General features: G+C 38.6%; 1 protein-coding gene across 5 annotated transcripts in view; it reads right to left on the minus strand.

Annotated features, from left to right (window-relative positions):
* Positions 1-19,010, minus strand: part of LOC149251571 (uncharacterized) — a 286,157-nt gene that overhangs the window by 107,901 nt on the left and 159,246 nt on the right. For all 5 annotated transcript variants that reach the window (XM_089459511.1, XM_089459512.1, XM_089459510.1 and 2 more), the window contains exons 5-7: positions 11,104-11,166; positions 10,901-10,993; positions 5,556-5,717 (exon numbers count right to left, since the gene is read on the minus strand). In XM_089459511.1, coding sequence (XP_089315637.1) covers positions 5,556-5,717; positions 10,901-10,993; positions 11,104-11,166 — 318 coding nt within the window. The remainder of the gene's footprint in view (positions 1-5,555; positions 5,718-10,900; positions 10,994-11,103; positions 11,167-19,010) is intronic.

The raw sequence follows: 19,010 nt of genomic DNA on the forward strand, positions 1-19,010 counted from the left end.
ATTAACCTTCTTTTGTTACCACCACCCTTAGCTTAACTAGGAAAGAGCTTTAACGAAGAGAGTTGGGATTAGGTGATAGCCACTTCTCTTAGTTTGCCACTAAGATCACACCTTATGGAGTTGAAGATTTTTCCCACACTAACCTAGGTGTGGAAGTGAAGCTACAAAACGAGTCACAGTGATACACTACCATTATATCTTCGTATAGTCATTCATACTATCTTTAGATCACAGACAAACATCTTTGACTTATGTGTCAGTAGTTCATAACTTTCCCATTTATTTCAATTTAAGGACACAGATGTATGATATACATATAGATCATTGTATTACGTCCAAGTCACAGACTATGCATCATAATGCAAGTCACAATCAATAGAAAATATCAAGTCACGGATGTACGAAGTTACGAACCATTGTATTCTATAAAACCTCATTATAATGCGATGCTACTGCGGATGTAACTAGGTATATTAATACAAACCAGATATACATGCGATGCCATGACGAACAGAGATGCAATGATACTAATGCGATGTCACCAATAGGCATGCAATGCCAATACTACCAATGCGATGTCACCAACAAGGATGCAATGCCAATATTACCAATGTGATGTCACCAACAGGGATGCGATGCCATTACTACCAATGTGATGTCACCAGCAGGGATGTGATGTCATCAACAGGGATGCAATGCCAACACAACCAATGTGATGTCATCAACAAGGATGTGATGCCAATATTACCAATGTGATGTTACCAACAAGGAAGCATTATCAATACTACTAATGAGATGTCACCAATAGGGATGCAATACCAATACACATTCAATATAAAGTCAAACAATGTCAAGTCAAGCGATGCAGTCAAACAATGTCAAGTCAAGCGATGCAGTCAAAAGATGCCATGTCACATGATGCCAAATCAAGCAATGCCAACAATCAAATGATGCCATGGAGTGTGTGATACACGTAGCGAACAGGTTGCAAGCCAGAGTATATGAGATTCACTGTGTACAACAAAGTGAGCGATACAATCCATGTAGTGATGCCTCATTCAGAGATGTGATGCCATTGTGTGAATTTTTAGAGCAAGCCACTGTCCAAACTTTAGAACGAGCCATATGAACCTGTGCAAGCCAAACATAAGATCACAAATGTGATGCCACTCTACTATGTCACCATTGTGTAAGCCTCAATAAAGAGAACCAGTTGATTTGATAAATCAGACCATATGAAGTGTGATCGAACCAACCAAAACAAGATGCGAGCCTCAACGTCAATGCGAACAACAGAAGAAGATTAATAGATGTGATTCACTGAATGTAGTATCTAATGAGCCATACAATATTCGTATATATGCATTTCAATGGTGAAAGTGATCCTTGAATGAAGTGTGAAAATTCCTACACTCTGAAGGAACCCCTACTGCAGCAAATCTGAATCTACTTCACCTACTTGATTTTTAAATTTACATTCATCATGTTATTCCTCTGAATACTGAAGCAAATTACTTCTGCAGCCTACACTAATTAAATATTTGATCTCATGAAACAGAAAACAAAGCAAAGAACATACATAGGACACACTTATTTTTGGACACAAAAGTCCCCGGAAAAACTCAATGCGGGAAAACCGGTGCAACAACTCTGAGGGTCTATTATTATGCAAGAGAAATATTTAAATACAAATCTAGGATGCTCATCTAGCAATCCTTTACAGAGAAAATACTGACGGAAAATCTGAGTGAGTTTTACCTCACTTCACCTGGCAAAATTCCAGGTGATCTGCCACAAGACTGGCTAACCCGGCTATTTATTCGTTGGCTCTGCGTCAACCCTGCGTCACCTTCTCTGCCCTCTGCGTCAACTCCCCCAGTTGTTCCGACAATTCCTGGCAGTTCCAACAGTTCCCGGCAGTTCCGAATTCTGCGTGACAACCAGCTTTTCTGTGTCAACTCTCCTGGATACTACACTGCCTCTGCGTCAGCTCTCCCAGCCATTCCAACAGTTCTGGATTTTGCATGACAGACATCTTTTTTGTGTCAGCTCTCCCAGCTACTGCACTACCTCTCTGCAAGCTCTCTCTGCCTCCCTGTTCTTTATTTTCTGGAAAGTCCTTCTCCCGGATTCTCTTTGCCCCTCAACTGCAAGATCTCCCCAATCGATTTTACTCTTGAGAACTTCTCGCCTCAGAAAATCAATTTCCTCAATCTCTCTATGTGTGTTTCCAAATGAACCCCAATCCTCCATTTTATACTTTTGTTGTTGTGTCTTCAACGACCAAGATTAAGTCTCTAATCAACGGCTAAGATTAAAACATGACTTGATCTGCCTTCTAGATCATTCTCACCCATATTTTGATTAATACTCATTAATATTTTAATTTTCCTAAATTTAGACATAGGAACTCCATCAAAACTATTAATTATTTTAATAAAATACAATTCGGGTGGAATTTCACCAAACAGTTTCTGGGTTCTTTAGAACTCATGTGCCTTAGCCTCTCCGCCAATTTTCAAGGTTAGAGCACTTCTAATGCTACTAAAAACTAACATGAAGGAGCCAATTTGATGAAGACTTGGAGAGAGATTCAAATTCCCTTATAATAATATTTTGTCACATTTAAACAATAAAAATTATATTTCTTTTATTCCCATTTGACTTCTTTTGACCAATTTTGAATTCTGCTTGGGGTATAATGGTTTTCCTTTGGGACAGTAGGGTTTCTTATGGGGAAATTCATCCCGAAGCTGCCCAATTTTTAACAATCCTTTATGTATTGTCTCCATCCAACTCGCAGAAACGTTAGCAAAGTAATGCAAAAGAAGCACAAACTCACTCAATAATTGCCAGCAACATAACTGAAACAACAATTCTAAAGGGTATAGCATTACCCCAAACTGGGGAGTAATCTAAATTTCTGCAAGTATTTAGATATCCATGCCCACGCAACGGTTTTTGGAGAGTCTCCTACGAGATATTATATCCTGGCAGCATGAAAACTTTGCACAAGGTAAGTGAATTCATCCCTCGATCTCACTTTTGAATGAATGGAGCTGAGCAAGCATCTATTTTGGATGGACAAAAGGATGCAAATGTTTGGACAATTATCTACTAGGGTCTTGATCAAATTTTAGGTATAGAATTAGCCAAAAGCTTGCTAATACTTGGTTGTTTATTAAAATTTTCAAAGGGGTTAAAATATCTAAAGTGCCACTGACATGTTTTGCCCTCCCATGTAGTCTCATACCTGGTAAATTTTCATGAACATTGACATTTATAAGCATATTCAAATGGGCCCTATTACACTGCAGATCGTCTGTAGTGCACACTGCAATTCTTTTGTAGGGATCACCATTCCAAGCCAAAACGTGTGCCATTTATTGCCCTGTAAAGGGCATGTGGGATGACGTGTACAAGTGTTGGCTATGAGGTATCCTAGATCCCCCATGTGGATCAGTCATGCACAGTCCTTTTAGTCCCCATTCTCACGGTGCTTGCCTTATTCCTTTATGGTGGACTATCCCTTGGTGAGAGTAACTCCCTGCCATGCGGGGCATTTGTGTCCTAGGTAGGTATGTTGGCATTCTTGGGATGAATCTACTCAGACACATGATTTAAGAGAACCCTTAGTCACTCACTTATGTTATGGCTGTGTAAAGGTGATCGCACTATGGAAAAACCCATGTTTAGTGCACCTACTTTTATTTCTCACATGGGCCATGTTATCTTATGTATGCACACCTTTGGCCTTGGTTATTTTACATCATCATTTTTACATCGCAATCTCACAATTCATGATGCATTTGCACTCCCTTTGTTGTGAACACTGACAGAAGCATTATTAAGCATTCTTTTTTCATGCCAATACATGCTAATATGATGTCAAACCCTTGTCCAACTGATCAATAAACATACACCAAAACTATGTCATCATAAACACTGATACCAACAAATAAATAAACCTAGGTTGCTTGCTAATAAAGTAGCCTCAAAATTTGCAACAAACAATTCTGTCACTGACACTGATCCAAGCATAAATGGCACAAAGCTACCTTGCAAACCATGCTAAACTCACACCGTGATCAATTTCTAAAAATCACAAAGCACATGTAGGGACACTCCTCTTTTCCTGAAATAATCCATAATCCACAAGTCACATGTCAAAATGCCCAAAATCTACAAGTTTACTTGCGGACTAATCAACCTGTCACATACTAAGCACAGGCATAGACATGCTTTTGTCCTATAAGCAACTCCCTCCTGAAAAAGCACATCCCTCAAAAGCAAAAATTCTTTTTGTAAACAAAAGGAAAAACCACAGCCCTGAAAAGAGGAAAGAGTCAAGACATCTATCATCGTCAAAACTTTTCATGCACCTAAAACCCCAAAAAATAGAAATCAACCCAAGGGTGCATGAACTGAACTAGGGATGATGTCAATGATGTAATGTCCATGTCTGGAACTCTGCCTAATCTAGAACCCCAATACTCAATAATCTGCATGCAATGAGTTTAGCTAGCCCAAACAGCTAACTCATCAATCTCTCTTTTGTCCAATGAAGATCTCCCCCCATATGTTCAAGCAGTGCAGACCTGTCAAGAAACTCATACCTTACCTGCTTCCCACCTTTTTAAATGGTACGAACTATGTTTTCAACAAGCTGAAAGCTTAACTCTATAACAATAATGAATAAGTGAAAAGGCAGTGTTATATCGTGACTAACAGACACAACTATCCTAGGAGCTGTGACCCTAAATAACAATTAATATAAATAATAACCGGAAACATTACATGACTCCCTGCCTCTTGGTGCACAGGGTCATATGTTAGCCTCCCTAGCTTTCATGAGTAGAGGATCCTCATAAAATACTTGTTGAGTTGTTGCAACTGTAAGTGCATGTTTGAACATTGAAGTAACATAATATGCTTTTCAAAAAAATAGAAGTCAACATTTGAACAAATTATTGCCCAAAATTGCTCATAAATTTTAAAAAATGACTTTTCTAAAACACTATTATTACTATTTCATAGGAGCAGTGTCCAAGCATCCTCCCAACTACTAGAGGACATAATAAAAAACAAAATTAAAATCATGCACTAAAAAGTCAAACCCCAATTCAATACATTCCCAAGATGATGGCACTAATTAAAGAAAGCAAAATGTGAGGAAGCGTTGTGCTTTGCTATGCAAGGAAGAAATTTTGCAAACACATAAAGCCAATTTCTCCAAACAAATCCGAAAAGAGAGATTCAAAATGCAGTGATGAACCACAATGATAACGTCCATTCTTCAGTGGATTACGTGGTCACTCACATTTGAATCCATTTTTTGAGGAAGGCTTTGCTTAAACATGGTCCAATCACAACAAAGATGTCCAAAAACTTAAGGAACACAGCTACGGATCTAGCTTGACTAAGACTACTACTTCCATTTCATCTTCTTTTATCACTTGATGAAGACCTTTTGTTACATATCCTCTTTTACCAATACAGGAAACTTTCCATATCTATGATAAACATTTTTGTACATGTTCTACAAAAGATATTACCTGAAGAATTGTGACAACTGCCAAAATGCGTATTGCCCATTTCACAAACTGGGCTGTACCAAAATCAACACCGCCATCATCCGAGAGAATAAATTTCCTCACTCCCCAAAATCCAAACCATGCACCTGTAAGTACAATCCCTACAGTCACAAAGACAGCTACCTGCAAACAATAAAATTGCATAACCAAATATATTAATGATCTTAAAATGATTGCACAAGGTGTTAATTCGACATAAAGGCAACTGAAATAATTCACAAAAATTAGAAAGAGATAAAAGCAGATTTCTGAGTGGTGCACACTGCAAAGTAATCAAATAATAAACACACATCAAAAATAAAGCAAATGCTATCCATTCTACTGTAAATGGTCTCCTAACAAGATAACTATCTTCCTTATTACCGAAAAAAGAAAAACAACACAGATCACACACTCACATATAGTTCTTAATATTGGTATATACCTGTCTTTTGCAGAATAACATCCAATATATATATATATATATATATATATATATGAAACAGTGATAACTGTCTTTCTTTTATACATATATTTATTTATGAACTTGTTGCCTGTTGCCTCAAAATCTAGCAGGTATTGTAAGAGGGTAACCGACAAGGCAAAAACTAGATTAAAGGACAGCAATGAGGTGTGGCCCACTGTCACCACAGCCATTACATCCTGCTCTTCGTGGACTTTCACTACTGGGAGGCTGCCCTTTACATAGGTCACCTAAAGATATATCAAATTCAAGGATCAGGGTGACAAAAAGGCCTATGGAGGACGACTCTTCTTAGGACAAGGCTCAGCAATTGTAATAAGGTAATTTGCATCCTCTAATAAGGCCAATTTGGGGCACAAATGATCTAGGGCTTGAGAGATAGCAAGCCAAATGGATTAACCTAGAATCAAGAGGCCAAGAAATAGTTTCCAAACAATGCACATTAGCGATCAAATGGACAAGAAATCTTCAATAATCCCCAAAGTTGAAGCCTAGGGCAAAATCTACCCAGGGCAAAAGATTTCAGCTTTAGAATGGATGGAATGGCCACTAAAGGAAGTTGATTTTGAGGCAATCAAGACTCCTTTCAATGTTGAATCCTTCCACAAGCCATAATTCCCACACTAAGTCAATTTATGCCCTAGCCCTAGCTGGTGGCTTGCCATTAAGAGGGCCAAAAAAAAGAGATTAGAAGAGCAAAAATGAGTTTAATGGTAAACTGTGTGTAACTACCAAACCGACAAGGCCAATGCCTAGTCCTTGGGATGATGGAGTCTATGGGAGTGAAAATTAGTGGTCTTTGTAATGAGTAAGGGAATTTTGAAGCCCAACTCAAAACCCTAACTATTACTCTTGTAAGGGAACAAAGTCACTTAGGAGAGCTAGTTTAAAGATACACCAAAAGGATTGTCATTCACATTCTATACATGACTAATGCATATAATGCCATTATCTAGATTCCATACATTGATTTTCAATAATAACTAGAGCAATAGAAACCCTAGATAGCAAATCATTCCATACATTAGACACAAGAATAAAAATTTATCAAATTCAAGGCTTACTTACAAGATAAAATGCATGTACAATCCTTTATTGATCCAAAGTAACATCTCCAAGACCAAGAAATAGCTCCACAATGCCAAAATACACCATAGAGTCATATCTCCACAAAAATTCTCTAAGAGGGCAGAAAATGTCACAAGTGATGATGATAACGGAGGGATAAAATTTTATGGCCAAGTGTCACAGTCAAAGGGACCAGCTGACGGGTTTATCCACATCCTGAGTGTACAGATGTGAGGGAGCATTTGTAGATGCAGGAGTTACCAACTCGGCCTTTGTTTTTCCACCCGTCTTGTGTGCCTTTTACTTCTTGATTTTTCTTTGTATTATTGCTTATAGCTCAAGGGTTAGAGCTTGCTTTGTATGATGTAGCAATTGTATTACCCCTTTAAGATGAGTCAATTTACCGCTACTCCAAGTTGGGACATGCAAGGACTTCTTCTTTTGATGTAATGGAGCAACATGTGCTCAGGAACCGAGTGACGGCCATATGAGTGAGGTAGAGCTCATGCTAAGTTCTTTCCCGCGTGTTAATCTTTATGTCCCTAGCCATCTTTTGCATTTTGAATTTTCTTTTTTTAATTTTGTTGTGGCCATGATATGCTCTTTCTATTTCTTTTAGCTGCATCAACCTCCTCTTATATTTAAGTAGCTAAGGTCAGTATTCAAAAGAAAGAAAAATATTGTTTTTCTTAGGTTCATGTCAGCTCCAGGAGGATAGGTCGTCCCCATCAGTTGAATGGGTTTGACTCTTCATCTAAACCCTCTTAGTTTGACCACTATAAATAGACCGTTTGACTTCCATTTGCCATCAAATCAATTCGGATCATCAAGTCAAGAGGTCTATTGTTCACATGTGCAAAGGAGGGAGGAGATCTGAATTTGACCAACATTGACCAAGTCTTATTCTACTCTCTTTGACCACATCTTTGACTGCTCTGTTTGACCAAAATTCTGGAGGGTTGACCGAACTTCTTTCTGGCTGAGTTGACCACAACTTGACTAAAATAGTTAACAGAAATTCTGAGGGACTGACTGAAATTCCTGAGGCAATTGCAGGGGCCAAAATTCAGCCTATTGACCAGCATTGACCAGAAGTTGCAAGGGCCGAAATTCGGCTTATTTTACCAGATTTGACTGGCTATTGCAGAAGACTAAGATTCTCTCTCTTTTGACCAGGTTTGACTTAGATGATTTGATTGGTCAGTTTGACCAAGTTTGACTAGGACATTCAGATTGTACATTTTTGTTGAATTGGACAATTTCTCCTAAGAAAAGATTGTTGGGTTTTTGCCAAGGTTGGGTTTTCCCAGGGTAAAAGTTTTTGTTTCCCTTGTCCATGTTTATTCTCATGTGATCTCTACTGACTATTGCATTTTATGGTTCAAATTTTCTTAAGTACAATTACTTAATGATCTAGGATGTCCTAAAGTAAGAACAATATCATTGGAAGTAATTATCTGTAGCGAAAATTGTGCTCGTCTTTATAACACTTGAAAATCAACATGGAAACACAGCTTTGGTGAAACAAAGGGCATTGAGATCACTCTTGAAGACACCCACTTCTGCAATCTAATCTTTGACCAGACCTTTGACCATGGGTTCATCTTCTAAGGCAGAGAAAATTTTGGAAGGTGCTACAAATTCCAGGGTTTGGAAGACAAGGATTGATCTGATTCTTGAAGGAAATGATGTTGTGGATTATGTGAAAGCCAAGATTACTGAACCAAAAGATAATGAAGGAAAAGCAAGGTACAAGAAGTTTGAAATTACAACTAAAAGGATTCTTGTTGAATCCATCAGAGATCACTTGATTCCATATGTTTCAGGACAGCAACGTTCCTTTGCAATCATGGTGTTCTTTTTTGGAGTGGGGATATATTTCCCTCAACCACAGACGCATTTGCAGGTATGGGCGTCAATTTCCAACTTTTTGGGAGGATCTTTTAAGATTTTTCATACGGTTTCCTTTACCCATTAGTTTTCCTTCATCTTTTTGGGGAGAGTGTGTTTTGTTTGCCATTATCAATTTACTGTGGAGTGGGGAGGGATTCCATCAAGTACTCTAACAAAGCGAGTCAAACTAAGCAGTAGCACTAGTAGAGGATGTCAAAGTCTACCTCCTACTTCTTCTGGAGGATGGCAGAGTCCAGCAATTGCCCCAAGGCCTTCTTCCTTTAGAGGAAAAGCCATTGCCTTTGCTCACTAAAGGTGGCAGATGATATCACTAGTTTATTTAACTGATTTTATTATAGATTACTCATGATGATGAAATATATTCATTATATCTTTTGTCGATATTTTGAGGACTGAGTAAGCAGTCAAGACACAATTCAGTGTTGATGTGTGATGTAGCACTAGACATCTTATATATTAGTTACCTTTTCATATTTATGTGGCAATGCATTTAATCGATATTGTTTTTGTGTGTGTATATAGATAGATATATATATATATATATATATATATATATATATATATATATAACTTTATCCATATTTTCTAATTATTTATGATATTTTGCTTTTCCGAAGCCTTGGTGATATTTCACCAACACGACGTCAGCAACATATGTTTTCTTCTAAAGTTGCTAGAAATTTAAACCCTTTGTATAGTTACCACCTCCTTTCCTTCGATAACACTGATTTCTTTTCACTCTTCTTCAAGTCCATTGCCTCCTTTCTGAGGGTTACCTAGGGCTTTTACCAATTGGTATTGCTAATGCTTGAAAGTGAAAGCATTCCAAGGTAACTAAAAAAATTTACATGGTCACCTTCTATGACCTCTCTTCACTTCGTGTTAGAGCTTGTTAACATTAGGAGGCAATCCCTCTAAAACTTGTAAACAAAGTATGAACCCTAGAAACTAACAAACACTTCCAAACTCAAGAAGTACATGTTTTATAAAAAGATTAATCATTAGACATTTAACCTACAATGAAACACACCAAACAGCAAACAATAACACATCATTACACCTAAGGAGATGAATCATTAGACATTTAACCTACAATAAAACACACCAAACAACAAAAAGAATCAATTTAATAAACCCCATACAACTTTGAAATGTTAAAACTAAAATGGAAATTCAAATTGTCTCCCTAATCAATAGAATCTTTAGGCATACATTAACATTTAAAAACAAAACACTCTAGTTATGACCCATGCCATCAAATCAGCTTCGATAGCTGACATTTCTTCTAAATTTGCATTTTCATAACTAGAAGACAATTCTAAACACCTAGACTTGATAGAAACTGAACACCTACAAAAGGATTAGTTAGGCTATTGCCAAGTAAACATTAATATGGTCAAAGGGACCTTGGACATTAAGTATGTATATGTAAAGGCTGCTACGATTTAAGAGAAAAGAATCAATTTAATAAAATCCTATACAAATTTGGGAATGTTAAAACTAAAGGGAAATTCAAACTGTCTCCCTAAACAATAGAATCTTCAGGCATATATTACCATTAGAATAAGCACTCTAGCTGTGACCCATGCAGCTAAGTCAGTTTGGACAGCTGAAATTTATTCTAAATCTAGCACGGATGAATCTTCATTCAAAGTTTCTCTACATCCTTTCTCTTTAAGTACAAGAAGTTTGTTAATCCAATCACACCACAAATTTCCCACTACAATATCTGATCATCCAATTCTCTCTAAGAATTACCCCATTTCAGCATGGAGAACCACAAATAGCAATAAATACTCTATTGCAATCTCGTCACAACTCGTATAAAACAAAACTGAGATAAATATTGAGAAGCACTTACAGGATTATACATTTCCTCACCAAGTCCAAGTTTCTGAAGAATTGAATTAATTAGGCCCGACAAGTACTGTACAAATAATGAGCCAAGTCCTACCTGAAATAGCATAGAAAGATAGTTTCAATTCGATGAAGTAAACAAATTGTACCCACTGATAAACAGAAGCAAACACCTTCTGATTACTGACAGTAATCGTAGAAACTTACCACTGATCCATAAAGTGCAAAATATATAGCACTTTTCCGACCTGTTGGCAACAGCTTCATACCCTGCTTCAGAGAATATTTTTTAAATAAGCAATGTCTAGATGAATCAGGTGTTCTGTGATTTCAATCAGCAAGGGAAGAGACAAAATTGGAAGGTCACGTGAATAGTTTCAACAGAACAAGTTTCCGGGCTGTTGATTGCAACATCTAAACAATGCCGTAATAGCTATTAAAAAGCGCAAATTTTTAAGAATTTGCAATCAGCTCAGGAAAGCATAAATCACTACCACAAACAGAACAATGCAAAAATAAAACATTTAAAAGGACAACTGTCAAACACTGGAGACAACCAGAACCACATATTTCTAAGTCGATCATGGCTTGATAAAAGGAAAGAAAACTGCAAGGATAGTATTGCCGTAAAGATGCAAGATATGCCTTCAATGAAGTGTCTCAACTCTCAAGCCCTGATGAGCAATTTTATCAAAATGAAAACTGTCAAAAGTAACACTAAAAAAGGTACTCTGAGGAATTTTAATGTCACTTTAACATGTAATAAAGATCGCATGTGTTAAGTGACAAACTAGGATGATAAAATCTCATTAGAGTTAAGCGATGGTAGTCAAAGTTATTAGGTAGCACAACTACCCAATAAATGAATAACAGGATTCAATCACATTTGTATAAATGACACCTCTATTTTAATAAAGTAAATGCATTCTCCATATGTCTCTCTCATGTTATGATTGTGCATTATAAAAATACCAATTGTGCAATGAGAACAGGACCACATAGAGCACAAAGCAGAAAGAAATTAGTGTTCAGCAGAAAAAGGCAAGTCAATTCAATCCATTTTATAACTTCAACAATTTTTTAAATTCATGCAACTTTTGTACTTGACAGAAAGTTATCAACGGAAACAATTAAACAGAGAGAGAGAGAGAGGACCATTGTTTGACACCTCAACAAACCCCAGTAGATGTGAACAACCCTCAGGAAGAACAGCATCCAGAAATGGGAAAAGAAAAAATGTGCAGTAGTGATAGACCCAACCAGTGCATAACAGATTGCTTTAACCATCCAACACATAGATTGCAGATCTCTGACCATGCAAACATAAGGAGACTCTTACACAGACACCACAGAATACCCCAGCTGCATAATAGAAATCCACAGATTGCAGTTAACAGCCTCATAACAATGTAGTAAATATGGTCCAGTTGCCTAACACTAACTTTGCAAGCTGTGTACACAAGCTAATATAAGCTTACTAAAGTCCAACGAACAATGAAAAGGATAGAGCAATGGCACTAAAAGGTACAATCAGTGATAAGAAAAGGACTGCACTAGACTATTTCAAAAGTTTAAAGTAAACTAAGGTAATAATAGCAAACAAAAATAAATGGATCCAAAATATGCAAATTCAAGTCAAAAAGGAAGATATATAGAAACAGGTAGTATTCTACTAAACATCTTCCTATCATAATGAAGAGGAAAGAGAAGGGGTATCCTGATATGCCTCAACCACAAAGAAGAGGTTGACAAAGTGTCTGAAGATGTCACGTGCAGAATAACCAGGGTTGAGGGGGCATGCTGAGTAAATCTAGGGGGAGCGGGAGCGGGTGTCCTGATCAAAAAAATTCCTTACATTCAGGGTCAAAGAGAATAATCATGTGACAAACCCTGCTTCCAATGGGGCCTCTGTCCAGATATATGTTGGACAGAGAGCTCTACTGCAGCCTCATCAATGGAGATCAAGGCCAGAACAAGTATATGTGCATCACATCACCAACCTAGTAGCTGTTCTATCAAGCACCATATGATCAATACAATGCTTTCCATTTCAAGCTAAATTGGTCGGAAAATGGAAATGACCTGCCAGACTGTTACCACCAAAGGAATAGATTCATTTTAGTGCTAATGTTTGAAAACCATATTAGCAGCTTAGCCTTGGGAGGAAGTTCTGAGTCAAAGCAGGGTGTTTGTTGCCCAGAAAGACATCTTCACAATACATATTTCACTCATGGAACATTTTATGTTGGTGTCTACAACCATGATTTCAATGTCGAGATTTAGAGAATGTTCAGCATAAGAAGCACATTGTGGATATGTCAACGATATTCCTTATGTTTTGAAAACACTTTGAAATTGATCTCTAGCATTCTCAACACCAAAAACGTGCTATATTTAGAACAGTTTGTATTATGGTCATCAGAACCAGACCAGTCATAAATCCAATTATCAAACGGGACAACCCCAAAAATGTGAACCAGACCAGAACCCAAAGAAAAAAGACCGAGAAATATATAAATATTCAAATTTTGAAATTAAGAAAAAACAGATATGCCCATATAAGTCCTAACCATTATATACAAATATGCAAAGTTTCTAATATATATAGCAAGGGTGCATATAACCAGAATAGCACTGTAGTGCAATCCATCTTTGAACCAAAAATACATCAACAAAAGGGTACATTTTTACTAGGGTCATCACAGAAGAGTTCAACAACCAATGCCACCAATAACGAGGTACATAGAGGGCTTGGTGCTCTTGATTAAATGCTAGTTCCTCGTACACAACAAAATCAAATGGGAACATTGCAATCCTGCCAATCCTGAAACCCTGAAAACTGTTAAGACTGCTGAAATTTGAATAGGGTCTAAAATTCTACTTTCTCCATATGAAATCCAATGAGATTGGAAACACTCTCAAACATACTGAAACAATTTAAGTAAAAGGATGAAAATCAAAGATAAAGGAGAATAATTAATACCAATATAGATCCATCTTAAACCTGGATCTATCAAAAACCAAGAGGGATCAAATTTCTTAAGTTGTAAACTTTTCAACCATTTAATTCTCTTATATTAAATGATTAAAACAAATTACACCTTAAGAAATTTATCCCTCTCGGTGTTTGATAGATCTGAGTATAAAATGTGTAAAATTCCCATAATTGCAACTATTGTGTATTATTCTTCTAACTTATGCAGTTTATTTGTCTTTTATAAATTAATTTATGGCAAATAACGAACAATCCACTAAGGCAATCTTTACAAATAAAAAATGTTGCAGAAATAAAACACTGGAACTGAGAAAAAATGCACACAAACACACAATAATTGTTAAGATTGGTAGCTTGGGAGGTACTCCAAACCCTAGGCTACAAGGTTGTGGAGGAATTGGCATCACAAGGTCACTTGTGGGCTCAGAACCCAAGCGTGGGGTTTTGACCCAAAGGAGTTGGGCCAAAACGAAGGAGGATTTTGATGACTTGGCACATGGAAATGGAAGGCCACCCTTAGAGGAGCAAGGGGCAGCTTCAAACACCATGAGAACCCTTGTCAAAGTGAAGATAATATTTTTTATGTGTTTCAAAAGGGCAAATTGTCTTAAGATTCAAGTCAGCCTTAGTTGCAGAGACCCTCTTGGAAGGACAAGACAACACCCATGGAAACATATAAATAGTAGAGACGTTGAGGTTTATTGGACACATCCAAAAGAACAAACCATAAAAGGCAGATCACCTCTGAGGCAGCCGAGCTCTAGGAGATCAAATGAAGGGAGATAGAAGTCTGTTTTGGGATGGTTTCTCATAGTTGTTTGGGCCGAGTTTGAGCAGGGTATACCCAGTGAATAGGAGGAGAGATCTGGGCAGTTGTGTGCCGAGTTAGAGGTTGGTTTTCTCATGTAAACAGGTCTGATCCATTTTGCGAGTACCCTAGTACAGGCCGAGACATGTAGGTACAGTTTTGGGAGCTGTAAAGACATCACAGGTGGCTGTAAGAGGGCAGAAAGACCGGTGAGTAAGAGGAGTCTGTTTAGATGAGGAGGCCACAGTATTTATGAGGCAATTTGGGCCTAGAGCAGGGTTGTAGCATCTGCTACAGGCAGCCCTAACCAGGGCCGAGGGTTGCAGGAAAAAGCAGAGGCCGAGGACAAGAGGAGAAGAAGAGGTTGCAGATGAAAGGTAAGTTTATCCTCTTGTTTTGATGGTTTGGTAATGGATAGACAGTCCTAGTTTAGGACAGATTTGGAAGAGCCAAAAGGAACAGTTTTGAGAGGGCTGTAGTGGCTTGCTCCAAGCCCTGAGTACAGACTCTTGAAGGACAAATAGCAGTTGTTAGAAGGGCAGAAGAAGAGATCCTCGGGACTGATATTTGAAAGACAAAAGGAGGAGGTCAAAGGAGCAGTTTGACTAGCCCAAGTTTGCTATTGAATAAAGACTTTTGATAGTGATAAGTGGCAGCCCTCCATGCCCTAAGTTTGTCTTCATTGGGAAGCACAAGAAGGCAATAGAGGGAAGAAGTCCCTAAGAGTTGTGTCCTTGAAGGACTAAGGAGCAGCTACTAGGCAAGAAGTCCCCAAGGAGCTGAGGAGCAGCAGTGGGCAGTCTAGAGTTGTTCACAAACAGAGTTGTCAACAACTCGCAAGAAGACCCTATGTGTTGAGTCATTGATGGAAGAATGATCAGCTAGAGGGAAAATTGGAGCTGTGTTCAGTGACCAAAAGGAGCACGTTCATTGATAGAGGCAGAGACATGTTGTTGCAGATCGGGAGCCAAAGGAATGGGCAAATGTGTTCAGGGTATGACCAGTGGAGTTGTGACGTGCACTAGATCAGCTAGTAGGTCAGATTGTATCTTGTTCAGGATAGATTAGTTGTCGAAGGCATGGCACCAAACCCTAGTTTGTATTCCTTGTATCAGTGATTGTATGAGGGCCATGATCCCTGGTACAAGAGCCCTAGACAATTGTATGACAGTTTGTTAATATAACGAAGTTACGTTACTGTAAAAAGTTGTATATTTGTGCACATGTTGATTTGCTAGTGTTTATATTCCATTGTGCTAATTAGTTTGTTGTGGCATTTCAGTGGGTAGTGTTAAAGGTTCTAAGACCTTAACCTAGATTCTCCAGTGTCATGGAAAAACAACATGGTATCAAAGCTACTTTGAAAGGCCTGTGAATCAAAATGTGCACAGCGAAGCAGCTCAAAGGGAGCTGAGATCATCTAGATCATAGAGCAGAGGGTTCAGCTGAAGACATCGAGATGTGGACTTGACTAGCTTCACAATGAGATTGGTTGGGAGCTTTGATTGATTGGTGGTGAGCCTAGTGAACAACAGTTTGTTGTAGGGCAGGTTGTTGATCATGGGCTTCCTTTGGCTTGGCATGGTTTGTTGGGACAAGTCGAGGATTGCTTTGGCATGGACGAGATTCGTATGATCAAGATTACTTCATGTGATGGACAGCATGTTGGCAAGCTAGTTTCTTCATTGGATCATGATGTTGCATATTCAAGATTGGAGTAATGTGCACGAGTTGTGTTCAATCCAGGAGGATGAGTGCCTGCAGGATTAGGCTGCGGTGATGATGACTCGCATTTGACCACAGCTCGGACTAACCTTGTAGGACACGAGATAAGTAGCAAGTTGAGTCAGCGGAGATCGTGTAGACTCAAAGGCAAGCTAGCTTCCGATGGAGCAGCCCTAAATAAATGTTGAGGTCTTCAAGGTCAGACAACATGAGGTAGAGGCACCATCGAGATAGCGTGGTTCATTCTACAAAGTACGTTGGAGTGGTGGACGCTAGATGCGATAGTGTCACTAGTGATGATGATGGAGACTTTCTAGTGTTTGGAAGTACCTCCCTCGCTAAGAGGGAGTGTTGATATTGGTAGCTTGGGAGGTACTCCAAACCCTAGGCTACAAGGTTGTGAAGGAATTGGCATCACAAGGTCACTTGTGGGCTAAGAACCCAAACATGGGTGTTTTGCACCCAAAGGAGTTGGGCCAAAACTAAGGAGGATTTTCATGACTTGGCACAAGGAGATGGAAGAGAACCCTTAAACGAGCAAGGGGCAACTTTACGCAGCATTAGGACCCTTGTGAAAGTGAATATCATAATTTTTATGTGCTTCAAGAGGGCAAATAGTCTTAAGATTCAAGTCGGCCTTAGTTGTAGAGACCCTCTTCAAAGGAAAAGACAACACCAATGAAAACATATAGATACAAGAGACGTTGAGGCTTAATGGACACATCCAAAATAACAAATCATCAAAGGAAAGTCACCTTTGAGGCAGTTGAGCTCTAGTTGACCAAACGAAGGGAGATAGAAGCCTGTTTTGGGATGGTTTCTCATAGTTGTTTGGGCTGAGTTTGAGCAGGGTCTACCCAGTGAAGAGGAGGAGAGATCTGGGTAGTTTTGTGCCAAGTTGGAGGTTGGTTTTCTCATGTAAACAGGCCTAATCCATTTTGTGAGTGCCCTAGACGAGGCAAAGACATGTAGGGGCAATTTTGACGGTTGTATAGACCTCACAGGTGGTTGTTAGAGGGAAAAAAGACCGAGTAAGAGGAGTTTGCTTAGAAGAGGAGGCCACAATGTTTATGAGGCAATTTGGGCCTAGAGCAAGGTTGTAGCAACTACTATAGGCAGCCCTAACGAGGGTCTATGGTTACAGGAAAAGGCACAGAGCCCGAGGACAATAGGAGAAGAAGAGGTTCAAGATGCAAGGCATGTTTGTCCTCTTGTTTTGATGTCTTGTTAGTGGATAGACAGTCCTAGTTTAGGACGGATTTGGGGCAGACAAAAGGAATAGTTTTGGGAGGGCTGTAGTGGCTTGCTCCAAGCCCTAAGTACAGACTCTTGAAGGACAAAACAACGGTCGTTAGAAGGGAAAAAGAAGAGATGCTCAAGGTTGATCTTTAAAGGACAAAAGGAGGCCAAAGGAGCAGTTCGACTAGCCCAGGTTTGTTGTTGAAGAAGGACTTTTGATAGTGATCGGTGGCAACCCTCCATACCCTAAGTTTGTCTTCATTGGGCAGCACAGAAAGGCAATAGGGGAAAGAAGTCCCCAAGAGTTGTGTCCTTGAAGGATTAAGGAGCAACTAGTGGGCAAGAAGTCCCAAAGGATCTGAGGAGCAACAGTGGGCAATCTAGAGTTGTTCACAAATGGAGTTGTGAATAACTCGCAAGAAGTCACTCTGTGTTGAGTCACTGATGGAAGAATGATCAACTAGAAGGCAGGTTGGAGCAGTGTTTAGTGACCTAAAAAAGCAGGTTCATTGATAGAGTCAGAGAGGTGTTGCTGCAAAACAGGAGCAAAGGACCGGGTAGATGTGTTTAGAGTACGACCTATGGAGTTGTGAAGTGCACTAGATCAGCTAGTAGGTGAGATTGTATCTTGTTCAGGGTAGATTGGTTGTCGAAGGAATGGCAAGTGTTGACCATGTGCATGTCAACAGTTCCAAGAAGCAGAGTACATGACAATGGACCAAAAAAAAATCAAGGTCACGATCAACATACAACTTCTGATGTATCATTGCAATCCCAAATTTTGCAGCCCTATGGGCCTTCATTGTAAAAAAGATTCTAGTATGACTATGAAGCCATTTAAAAACACTTAGGTAAGCCTTTGATCCTTAGCAACGAGTTTCATTCTAGGGAGTTTATTACCTTCCACCCATTATTCGCATTTCCGAACCCAAATAATCGGCAAAGTTATTCTCCCAAGCATACCCCAAAGCTAGAGTGGGGATCGATGATAAGGTCTTAGGTGAGTCATAGTGTTATAGAGTCTATCTATTTTTATCATACTAGATCATATTTTTTGTGTTGCAAAATTTGGTTGAGTTTAAGAGCTCATGTCTATTATAAAATTCCCATTCTATGGGTGATTATTGTAAAATATTGATGTAAATACTAAAAAGTGTTGTCTAGGAATATTTTTGGTGAATGGTTACTCATAATTAGACACCATTGCCAAAATATTTTTTAGACCCACTTAGAGCGTGGAAAATATGTTTAATCCCCTCGAGTCTTTTTATTTATTTTCTGGCAAAACTTTTAAAAAAAAAGTTAATTAGAAATAAATTAATCAAAAAATAAAGAGAAAAAAAAATC

This window comes from Pinus tabuliformis, chromosome 7, assembly GCF_031772625.1.
Source record: "Pinus tabuliformis cultivar Carrire ecotype Pingquan chromosome 7, CPIR1, whole genome shotgun sequence".
NCBI lineage: Eukaryota > Viridiplantae > Streptophyta > Pinopsida > Pinales > Pinaceae > Pinus > Pinus tabuliformis.